At 42.8% G+C, this 11,198-nt stretch overlaps 3 protein-coding genes across 4 annotated transcripts in view; 2 read left to right on the top strand and 1 right to left on the bottom strand.

The window, feature by feature from the left end:
* The first annotated feature begins 19 nt into the window (after nucleotides 1-19).
* On the top strand, nucleotides 20-5,192 carry LOC111257113. Its single transcript, XM_022826195.1, has 2 exons — nucleotides 20-177; nucleotides 4,695-5,192. The coding sequence occupies exons 1-2, from the start codon at nucleotides 87-89 to the stop codon at nucleotides 4,913-4,915; spliced, it is 312 nt and encodes a 103-aa protein (XP_022681930.1). The 5' UTR covers nucleotides 20-86; the 3' UTR covers nucleotides 4,916-5,192.
* A 2,161-nt stretch (nucleotides 5,193-7,353) lies between these two features.
* On the top strand, nucleotides 7,354-10,354 carry LOC101760287. The gene is made up of 9 exons (XM_012845432.2): nucleotides 7,354-7,561; nucleotides 7,684-7,853; nucleotides 7,937-7,999; nucleotides 8,140-8,159; nucleotides 8,279-8,323; nucleotides 8,692-8,759; nucleotides 9,072-9,211; nucleotides 9,769-9,857; nucleotides 9,949-10,354. The coding sequence occupies exons 1-9, from the start codon at nucleotides 7,471-7,473 to the stop codon at nucleotides 10,064-10,066; spliced, it is 804 nt and encodes a 267-aa protein (XP_012700886.1). The 5' UTR covers nucleotides 7,354-7,470; the 3' UTR covers nucleotides 10,067-10,354.
* Nucleotides 10,355-10,530: 176 nt separating this feature from the next.
* LOC101759871 overlaps nucleotides 10,531-11,198 on the bottom strand; it is a 6,750-nt gene continuing 6,082 nt past the window's right edge. For both annotated transcript variants that reach the window (XM_012845135.2, XM_004965063.3), the window contains exon 9: nucleotides 10,531-11,024. In XM_012845135.2, the coding sequence (XP_012700589.1) occupies nucleotides 10,843-11,024 (182 nt within the window). In that variant the 3' untranslated portion in view covers nucleotides 10,531-10,842. The remainder of the gene's footprint in view (nucleotides 11,025-11,198) is intronic.

The following is an 11,198-nucleotide window of genomic DNA, read 5'->3' as shown; positions in this document are numbered from 1 at the left end:
TTCCACCACCCACCCTCCCAGACACCTTCGCGAAACTTCCAGAAACCTCCAGAAGGGTGTTTCCCCCGACCGCTTCCCCTGAGCCGATGGCTGCGCCGGCGTCGGCGGCGGGCAGCGAGACCCCGAAGCAGCTCCTCTCCATCATCCGTGACTTCGCCTCCGAGAAGTCCCACGGCGGTAAGCACGCAAACTCCCCTCCTCCCTGAACGAAATTAGCATTTAGCAGACATCACCGACAAATTTCTGCATTTCTTTTCGCAAAACGAGAAGGAGAAACACGCCCTGCATGGGCATGGCCATCCGCGTTTACCCCCATGAAAGCACTGTCCCACCTCCTTTCGTTGGTTCCACGAACCCAGAGGCGTCGGCGCAGCGATCCTCCCGCCCGGCCGGAGCCGGAGAAGCTTGACATTCCCGGCACCTGATCGATACGGGGATCGATCGATCCTGTCTCCTAGTGGAGGTCAAAGATACGGGACAGGCTACCCGCTCGCACCACCCGTGTGCACAGCGTTCGGAGTCCGGTGAGCGCAGCTTGCCGTGGCCGGCGGGCACGGGCTGGGAGTTGGGACCGGCTGGATCCACGAGACCACGACGCCTCGCGCCGCGTGGGCGTGCCCTCGCCCTCGCTAGTCGGGGGCCGGGGTCGCAAAAGGACTCCAAATCGAACGTCCAAGCTGGAAATTTGGTTATCCGGGCTACCAGTTGGGGCCCGCAGAAGCCGGGGTTTCCAAAGCCCTGCACGGGTTCTGGCCCCCGAGCACAGTGCAAACTTGCCGACGGCGAACCAGCTGCTCCCACTCCAAGCAGATTCGTGGCAGGCTCGTGCGCCGCGTGCTCTAGTTTGGGTCAACCGTTGGCCAGTCAGACTTCCCCCGTCAGGGGTCAGGAACCGAATCCCAGACCGAAAAATCCCAAACTTTCTGACGAAATGAAGGTTGTAATGAGGCCATGAGGGTCACTGAATTAGCAGTGCGCGTCGGCAACTGATGCCGGAGGTCGGCGGGTGGTACACTGGTGAGCGATAGCTTTCTAATCATAGGCGTGAGCGAGGCGCCGCCCGGCCGGAGTTCCATTCATGACGTCGTCCTATGTTGCTTGTGACACGCACGTACGAACTATTATAGTACTACCAACTAGCAAAGTGGCTCGCACAAATAGCGCGGTAGCTAGATGTTTTTCACTGATAATTATGATATTTTTACTTGAAAATAAATTATTCAAATGATTTTATTTGTTGTAGCGTGGGTGCAACATTTATATTGGATTTTTTTACTTGAGAGTACGTTGATTGAAGCCAAGTGGGAATGGGAAGGATTGAAAACATATTGATATTGTTATACTGATCTGAAGGTTATTCCAGTTGTTTGATCCTCAACCCAAAATATTTTACTCCATATGCATGTTAATACTCTAGAGTTTCCAAGACTCCATGTGATGTATTACTTCCTTGCATATGAAAAGTATTTAACTTGGTCATGTGTATCTCGTCGAGAATTCAATTTTAAATTTAATTGCGTGGCACACATCTCCCTGCCAATATTAAGTTATGATAGATCATTTGTTCTTTTTTCTATGTTTTGTCTGCTGTTCAAGAGTGATACGATGAGACTTCTAAAGGTTTTACAATAGGTTAATCAGCGAAATTACACTTGTAAATTGCTATGTGTTAGGGGCTTTATAATTTTTAAAGCATGCAACGGTCTGTAGTAACTTAATTCATAGTAGGAGGACACACTCTTTCATCCTATCTCTTTTGTGAGCCACGCATCAAGACTATCAGTTGCAATGATTCTCAGCGTACAGATCCGACTTTTCTCTTCCATAATTTTATTTAGTTCTATTTTTGCTTCATTTTGCTCCTGTTTTGCGTGAATTGACTCTTCCATGTCCGATTCTTTTCTATTTATGTGCCATTCTTTGATCCATTGACACTATATATGCGTCTTGATGGCAACAAAATTTGACATAAAGCATCTCGGTGAAGTGCCTAGCTACCTCATCCACTCTCAAGCATATCTACAAACATCAAGTCCCCTCTCCCAAAGCTAGGCGACTGTCTTCTGCTAGGTGGGTGGCTCTTAATTACATTTCGGCTCTAATTATAATTGGCCATCCAAGGAGTTTATCGGTCATCACTGCCATGGAGGACAGTAGTGTCCTTCAGAACGGTTTTCTGAGGCTGGCGACTCACTGCCATGGTCAAACTCTCGTGCACCTCCACCCACATCACGTGCACTAATTTGCTCACCTGCTAAAACATTCTCATTTGTCTCTTTATTCCCAATTGGAGCTGCAACTCAACTCCTTTGTCCTCATGGAGGTTGAAGAAGTTGCTGACTGCTGACGGCTGGAGATTGAAGAAGCTTCTGACATGTGGACCACAGTGAGGCAAAACCACTCATGAAAACCTCTTAGGGGGTTAAATTAAATGGTTTTGGTTAGGTGAAGGGGTAGAATACCTGGTTTTGTAGGTTGGAGGGTCAAGTAGACCAACAACAATAGTTCAGGGAGGTTACGTAGACTTTTTCATGAAAGATATTGTGTACTCTGTTTTCACTCCACATTCTTATCATTTCACCTGAGTCCAGAACCACCCGAAACCACCCGTTTTCTTCTTCTTTTCTCTCTCCGCGAAAAGATCATGCTTGTCCGCGCGTCACACTGGTGAGCAAGATTGTTCTGCTGCTCCTTGCATCTTAGTTGAGCTGTGGACACCGTGCTGTTCGCTGGAGGCAAGATCGCGGCTGCGAGGCCCGCCACTTGACGGAGAAGAGAAGGTCACGGCAGGGCATTTCCGGAAAATTGGGAGCCATGACGAAATACAATATGGGACCCTATTTTTTTTTAAAAAATCATGCCAAATATAACTAAGACATATTTTCATATACTTATGTAACTTTAATATATATGTTATTTGGTACAATATCGACTCATTACGAAGGGGTATGATCTAACGTGTGTGATGCATGATTAGAAATCAGGATTTAGAGTAGCAGATGAACACGTGCTTTTAGGGCTGATTTCGAAAGCTCAGACTGGCGTTATTGCGTTGGGTGAATCACGGAGGCAAACAGCGGACCAAGGGAGCCAAGAGTGGGCCTTTTTGTTTCCTGTTTTCCTCTCTTATTAACCGGCTTCTTGATGATAGCTTAGTGAATTTGGGGCTCTCATTTCTTTTGCCCTGTTCAAAATCGCCCACCTCGCACACCCTCGTCGACGGCCCTAGGTTATGGCACAGCGCCTCTTGCTGGTGGAGTCAGGTAAGGCCGTAAGGTCGTCAATCGTCACCCTGCTCGCGAGATCACGGTCGTGGCACAGCTTGGCTGCCGCGGGAGCCGAGGTCATGGCCGCAAGGCCATCTCACACTAGAGAAGATGAGGTCACGACGTAGGCCAGCTTGCTGGAGGTGTAAAGGTCGCGATGTTTTCGGCCTGCTCGCCCGAGTAGAGGACATCGCAGCTCCACAGCCGGCGGTGCTATTGATTCGCCGTGCGTAGGATCGTATAATATCAGCTTCATGTCGCGATTCTAGCAAATCCACGACCCGTAGCGTGATCCTAATTTGATCCCACCCAAAAACGATTCTGACTCCAATCCGTATCGTTGAGCGCAGGTAGTATCGTGGGATCGTGTGATTCTACGATCGGGTATTGCGAACATGATAACCTGACCAACGGTCGTGCTGTTCATGACCCATCCATTCATCAATATGTGACCATGGATTAAATTGGAGTTGGACATATTTCATATTCTTAGATAATCGTGGACACGCGCATGGAAATTTTCCTTAAATCAAAGTTGTATTCTATACCTATAATATTTTCTTTAGATAAAGTAGACTTGCGCATACCCAAACTTTCTTAACTTATAGAAGTCCGTTTCTATTTATATAACTTTAATCTTTTGATTATATATATTTGTTAGTCCTTTTTGACATGGACTATTTAGATTAGTTTACACCGTCAAATCATCATAAAATTCAACAGCCTATATTTTTCCCTTTTTTCTGATTAACGTGAAAATTTCTAAACCCTCTCAGCGAATGTGGTAGCTTCTTTTAACACTATTGTATTAAGATAATAGATTACTCCATCTGTTTCAAATTGTAGGTCATTCTAACTTTCTAGAAGAGTCAAACCATTTTATATTTGATCAAAATTATAGAGAAGGTTACAAAGATTTATGGTACCGAATAGATATACTATAAAAATATATTTAATGAATAATTTAATAGTATTTATTTGGTATCATAAATGTTAGTATATTATTGTATAAATTTAGCAAACTTGAGATGCTTTGACTTTCCAAGAAAGTTTAAATGACTTACAATTTGGAACTGAGGGACTACTACTGTAGTTGAATGCGTAGCTTCTGTATTGTATGAAGTCCTGAGCATTCAAATTGACGTATGGCTGCATGTATATGCATCACATGTTCCTTTATTGAAAAAATTAATTCAAATTGACACCAAGCTGATCTATTCTTCTCCCCCTTCTCATCTAGGTTCAGCCATAGCGTCTGTTTATATATCCACGCATACTACTGAACACGTACGCGTGTGTACCTATAACAACACGGATGAAAAATACACATGGTAGAGAATTCGTCTCCACTGGGGATCGAACCTATGATCTCCTCTAGAGGCTGGTGCTACAGAGGTTCTGCTGACCGGGGGCTCCTATGTGAGGCAGGCGGTAGAGAGCTGCTACGGGGCGTGGTGGAGCTCAGGGTCGCAGACCGCGGCGCGCGGGAGGCGCCCATGCTCGGTGCTGCGGTGGATCTCGGTGTTGCGGATGTGGCGGTGCTCAGGGCCGCGAGCGGTGGCGTGCAGGAGGCCGCGGAGCTCGGCGCGATGGGCCGACGATGGCAGTCGACGGTGCTGCAGAAGTGGCGGCGGCTTGTGTGGAGGTAGCTATGTTGGGCGAGATAAGTACATCTGACAGATAATGTTTGTTGCATGAATCTCAAGCACTGAAAGTTTGATAAGAAAAAAACTTCAGAAAACGTTGCTGACCAACTCTGGTCACAGGGCTCCCTATATGGCTTCCGGAAGATGTGTAAGAGGTTGAACTATAAAGTCCAACAGTGGTCCATTAAGGTCCAGCACCACCTATTTGACTGTTTCCATCAGTTGCTGATTCCGTTAGACTGCACACACATACGCAAAATCATACCGGGTACCTTTAACTTTTTTTTTCTGACACTATACAAATACGTGAAGAATTGCATACTTGGTGCTTTTGACTTTTTTCATGACACCGTACATATAGCTCAGAAGTTGAATATTTTTGCAAGGCATGTGGTTTGAAGAGGGATAGTAACAGGTGGGGACTTGCAAGTTGAAATTTGATGTTCAAAAATGAAATAATAACTCAGAAAATATCAATATACCAATATTTATTTTGTACATATCATCCGTATGATTTGTCTGAATACAAACGATATATTCGAAAAAACACGTATCTTGGAAAGGAAGTTATTATTACACAAATTCTAGAACTAAGAAAAGTTAATTTTCCAAACAAACTCCAGAACTATATGATCCATATGATTATAGTCAAATAAGAAACAACAATCATCATAAATCGGCCAACATCTCATGAAGTGTTACTCCACCTGTTAATTATAAATGTAGAATTAGTCAATTAATTATAAATGTAGTATTAGTCAGTTTTGAAATTGAATTATAAAATGTTGCATCGCAATCTAATAATGTTGAACTATACCTATAAATTGTTGAAACTGGTCATATAAAATGTTAAGTTTCAATAATAAAGTTGTTGGACAAACAAATGATATTGAAATAGAATATATAATGTTGGTTCAAGAGTAAAAATGTTCAACCAAGCCGCCGGTAATGTTGAATCTTAAATATAAAATGTCGCATTGAAATACTAGAAATGTTGGACCATTCCATTGGAAATAATGAGACTGTAAATATTAAATGTTGAATTCTATTAGTAGCTTATTCATTGAAAATGTTGAAACGGAACATAAAATGTAGGTCAATTGGAAATGTTAAAGCTAAAAATATAAAGAAATATATGATAATTAAAAAAGTTAAGATCAATAAAATGTTGGTGAGAAAAATAGTTTGGAAAAATGTTAAGTCATTTTGGAAATGTTGGGCAACCTAAATAAATTTGGGGATTCACCGTAACTTTAAGAAAGAGTTGAGGACTGTCAAAAATGTTGAGAAATATTAAATAGATGTTGAGTTTCATTAGTAAAGGCATTGAACCAAACCATCGGAAATGTTGAAACTGAAATATAAAATGTTTTGCAATATTAAAAATGTTGAATCCACTAAAAATGTTGAAACTAAAAATGTAAAATGTTGAGTTTCACTAATAATATGGTGGACAAAGAAATGAAAATGTTAAAGTTGAATATACAATGTTGGGTTCAAGGAGTATAAATGTTGAACCAAACCACCGGTAATGTTGAATCTTAAATATAAAATATTGCGTTGAAATACTATAAATGTTAAACCATTTCATCGGAAATAATGAGACTGTAAATATAAATATGTTGAATTATATTCACAGAGACGTTGAGCCTATTCATTGAAAATGTTGAAACTGAATATAAAATGTTGATCAACTGTAGATGTTAGAGCTGAAACTATAAAGAAATATATGTTGGTTAAACAAGTTAAGGTCAATAAAATGTTGGTGAGAAAAAATGTTGAGCCTATTGTGTTTAGAGTTTTTTGACATTCACCAACTTTTTTATGTAAAAAATGTTGAGATAGTTCATCTAAAATGTTGATTTTTTAAAAAATACAATAAAACATAATCATATTGCATCTCATTTTGTTGCATTAATTCTTAATAACACGATCGTCCAAACAAAAGAAAAAACGTACGGTCTGAGAGAAAAATGAAATCAAATCCAAAGAAAAACCATCCCGTCACTCAATAGCACGTAATGGGATATTGACACGTGTCCAGCTCCTTTCCATCAAGCCAGCTGCATGCATGCGCACATGGGCACTGAGTGGCTCTGCTTCATACGGTTTCATCCGATACATTCATTTGGCTTTGTACGGATCTCAAACATTAGAAGATTAGATAAAAAATTTCTTCCGAAAGATGTATAGGTTCTGCGGGTCACATACCCGTTCGCATAGTAAACAAGACACAACTGTTCTGTTCGTTCCTTTCTTTCCTCGCGGAAATTCGGGTCTTGGGCTGCCCGCCAATGCCAACTCTTGCTGTGGGCCAACAAGTGAGATGCCTAAACGTCTCGACGATTTAAAGCCCATTTTTTATTCCCCACACATACATACATGGCAGTGAATCACTTGGGCCTCCACTCCACAAGCGCTTTAAAGCCCATTCCATTCCTCCTTCCACCCTTCCAGACACCGTACACCGGCATCATCCAAAAAGGCGGGAAAACCCCCTTCGCGAACCTTCCAGAAGCGTCGAGAAGGGCGTCCCCTCGACCGCTTCCCCTGAACCGATGGCTGCGCCGGCGTCGGCGGCGGGCAGCGAGACCCCGAAGCAGCTCCTCTCCATCATCCGCGACTTCGCCTCCGAGAAGTCCCATGGCGGTAAGCACGCAAAACCCCCTCCTCCCTCCCTCCCTCCGATCCCCCACCGCGCGAGGCGATAGGGTTGTTCGCGCGGCCGCGCTGATCGGACGCTTCGTCTCCCGCTTGGCGTGTGCGTGCAGAGCGCAGGGTGTCTGACCTCAGGCGCCGCCTCGCCGACGTGCGGGCCGCGGCCGACGCGGCCGCGGCGGAGCTCGACGCCGCCAAGCGCGCGCGAGAGGCGGCGGAGCTGGAGCTCCGCGGGAGCCAGGTTCAGGCCGCGATCGCCGCCTCGACCATCCAGGAGCTAGAGGTCTCTCCCCGCCTCGCCCCGAAATTGACGATTTATCTCGTTTGTGCCCAGTTTCGTAATCCGAATTTCATCGGTTCGTTTAGGCGACCATCTCGCGTCTGCAGGAGGAGATCTCGAAGGTGGGATCTGAGCTGGACGAGCTGAAGGTTAGATGATCTCGGAAATTCGCAGCAAATTAGGGCTCTTTGTTGCTGTAATATTGAATTGACGTATGTTTATTCATAATTGTTCGAATTGGAATTGCTGGGTGTGTGGTGTTGGTGCTTGATGGATTTGCTCCAAAAAGAGCAAGGGAGACAGTGAGAGGTGAGTACTCTGAAATCTGTCTAATTCCTTGCTGCTAGATAACATGTCATATACGTGGTGCTTTGGATGATTTTGTTGCTGGCCACTGATCATTCTTGCGCTTGCCTTCACTGCTGCAGAGACGAGTTCATCAGCAAGATGCATGAGATGAACGCTGAGATAAGGTACAGAATCTTGTGTTTTATTTGCCTGTGATGACCTTTTTGTTATTTGGTGGAATCATAAAACAAACTGTACCTGATGCTGCATATCTTCATCTGGCTTGCATATAGCAAAGTTGGGAAGTTACTGCTTCAATAGGGATAGGGTATATTGTTTGGATCTTTGAGAAATTGCGATACAAGGAAGCGAGTGGTGATCTTTTGATATGAAACCTTTATCAGGGAATGTCACGTGAATCCACTTATAAGATTCTCACTTTCCAGTTTACATAAATTTGGCATTTGCTTGCTGTCCGAAGCTTGTTTTCAAAGTCTGTTTTTACTACCATGTTAATTTAGAAAAAAATAAAATAAAAACTCCTCTTCTACAGGCAATTTCAACAGATGTTCTCTCTAGAATTAGCGGAATACAATCATTGTGGGCTGCAGTCTGCAGAAGGTAAGTAGGGAAAATCATAATGCAACACACCACTTTCTATTCCTGAACTGTATAAGGCGTTCCTTTGAATATAAAAGTGATGTTGCCATTTCCTTTTTTTCTTGCTTCTGCGTGTTTTTTTCCTTGTACAGAAAAAAACTGTGGATGATTGTAATTAAGATCTAAGAATTGTGTGATGCACTCTGCTTGAATCTATCTATACCCATAAGTCTGCTATACCGAACTTTGTAGTCCAACGTATTTAACATATGATCTATCTAGACGGGCACTTCATTAAGTTTCTTAGACTATCTGGGATGTCCCCCTTTTCAGGCCAGCATGTTGGTGACAAGAGTGAAACTATTGAATCAGATGGCATTCTGAAAGATTTGGCTGATAAGGCGAGCAACATTGATGCTGAGATGCAGCTCTTGGAAGGAGAGTATAAAAAGGATCTGCTTGATCATGATAAGGTGTGTCTCCTTCTTATGTAGTGCATTATATTTATCCGCACAATATTTAACTGAATAAGCACAAATCTTTGAACCTCTATTCATTCTTCTAATCATAAGACCACTCTGATGAAATCCTTTGGCTGTGGATCACATGGTATTTGAGTGGCAGTTGACGTGCTCTGTACATTATTTTACTAATTATACAATACAGAACATTGAACCACACCAGTAAGATGTTCATTAGTCAGAAAATTGATTTCATGTGAACTGTCAAGCTGTACTTGTGTTTCCTGAAGACAACGTAACCTTACAAACACTAGTTGGCGATGCAATGCCAAGGGACGGGGATGACATGCAGGCAGAGGATGTGTAGCATAAAGTCACATAACATCGTCTAAACAGCAGCTTTCCTTTTCAAGTTTTCAGTTCAATGCTTTTGCACTGCTGTCCGATCAGTTTCAAGCAATATCAACATTAATCGTTCTCTTTCATTAGTTGGAGAATGGTCCTGGTGGCCCTGTACATTGTCCAGCCAGCCTCATTTACAAAACGAATAATTTGGCATTTATTTGCAGGTTCATCAGGAGCTGGCTGATGTCCAAGCAAAGAGAGCGCTTATGGAGGCTGTGATGGGAGAGATGAAGCAGCTGCAGGAACTTGGAGGATATCCTGATTTTTTTGTGCAGAGATGTTTCTATACAATTTTATTCTCATGTCTCCTTGCTTTGGCTGAAGCTTTCTTTAACCTGGAACACGCGGGCAGCTGAACTCGAAAAGGTGCACGCTTCACTTACAGACGAGCTGCAGCGGCGGTACACGTGCCCCGGCTGCGGAGTCAACAACATGCCTAGGTTGGAGGAGGCTGCGAACTAGAGAAGGCGTTGCCGACCAGATTGTAAATAAGGAATGGAAGTAGAACCACTTCATAAAAAAAAAAAGGAAGTAGAACCCTTTCTTTGATCGGCTGGTTATGCAATTCACACTGGTGAGCAGTTAGCTCTAGTCGTTGCAACCAAAATCATGGAAAACTGGCAAACGTTTTAGCTATGATGATAGAGTATTATGCCATAATTATCTGAAGTTACTCTCCACTCATTCCTATCGTCTGGCAAAACTTTTAGCTATGATGATAGAGGATTATGTCATAATTCTCTTTACTTATTTGTATTGTTTCTTTCGCGTAGTAGTGATCCATATAGCCATATAGCCCGTGTTTCCACCGTGATGTTTTGGTAATTTCGTGATCATTTTTAGATAATGATTTTGCAATCATATTTCTTTTAAATGATTTTGTTATATATTGCCATAGAAAAACAATGTAAGTTTAACAGTCTCAATTTTCTTGCAAGGTCAATTATCTTACTTTCAAATGCTTCCAAGGAGAACTTACAAACTTTTCCATTTACATCCCCAAAACCAAGCCGAACACAAGCTCGAGATGGTTTCCATTTGTACTAACATAACAATTGGTACATTTTCGCTGCTACACTCAACACATGGCGTCACCAGCGCCAAAAATTATGCCTAAACACTATTGGTGACTGCTATTGTTCCTACAAAAATTTACCTCGTTTTGAGGATTTCTACAAAATCCTGTCAATATGGTAACAACAATGCCATGCAATGGTGAAATACTGAACCAAAACGAATCAAGATGTTAGTTTCTCCAACGTTTGTAATAGCCTGACAGAGTTCTTTCTGACTAAGAGACTGACTTCATCTAGAGATTCTTGCTTGGCAATATAGCTCCCAGCTGCTTTGACGTATGGGAATTCTGGCCCAAACAGATGAGCAGCACAAGCTGCCTTGGCAGCCAGGAGCTTGCAATCACCTGTATAAACATAAACTGCTTTAGCTTTGATCACATCACAAACGTCTAAAAAGATGGCATGCCAGGGGAGAGGCATATATGGTTGATACTGAGCTTGAAAGTTAAAACTAGGTAGAGTATGCTGATTTCATACCATACGTAGACTTCCCTCAGTCACTCGACAATTGTATGTGA

Source organism: Setaria italica, chromosome IV (genome assembly GCF_000263155.2).
Source record: "Setaria italica strain Yugu1 chromosome IV, Setaria_italica_v2.0, whole genome shotgun sequence".
NCBI lineage: Eukaryota > Viridiplantae > Streptophyta > Magnoliopsida > Poales > Poaceae > Setaria > Setaria italica.
This window is presented reverse-complemented; position numbering and strand designations above follow the sequence as displayed.

What these genes read in the sequence shown, in the direction of transcription:
- LOC111257113 (XM_022826195.1), top strand. Translation starts at nt 87, where the DNA reads ATGGCTGCGCCGGCGTCGGCGGCGGGCAGCGAGACCCCGAAGCAGCTC. An exon ending in CTCCGAGAAGTCCCACGGCG is followed by an intron (nt 178 to 4,694) that starts GTAAGCACGCAA and finishes TATGTGAGGCAG; the next exon opens with GCGGTAGAGAGCTGCTACGG.
- LOC101760287 (XM_012845432.2), top strand. Translation starts at nt 7,471, where the DNA reads ATGGCTGCGCCGGCGTCGGCGGCGGGCAGCGAGACCCCGAAGCAGCTC. An exon ending in CTCCGAGAAGTCCCATGGCG is followed by an intron (nt 7,562 to 7,683) that starts GTAAGCACGCAA and finishes GTGTGCGTGCAG; the next exon opens with AGCGCAGGGTGTCTGACCTC. An exon ending in CAGCTGCAGGAACTTGGAGG is followed by an intron (nt 9,858 to 9,948) that starts ATATCCTGATTT and finishes AACCTGGAACAC; the next exon opens with GCGGGCAGCTGAACTCGAAA.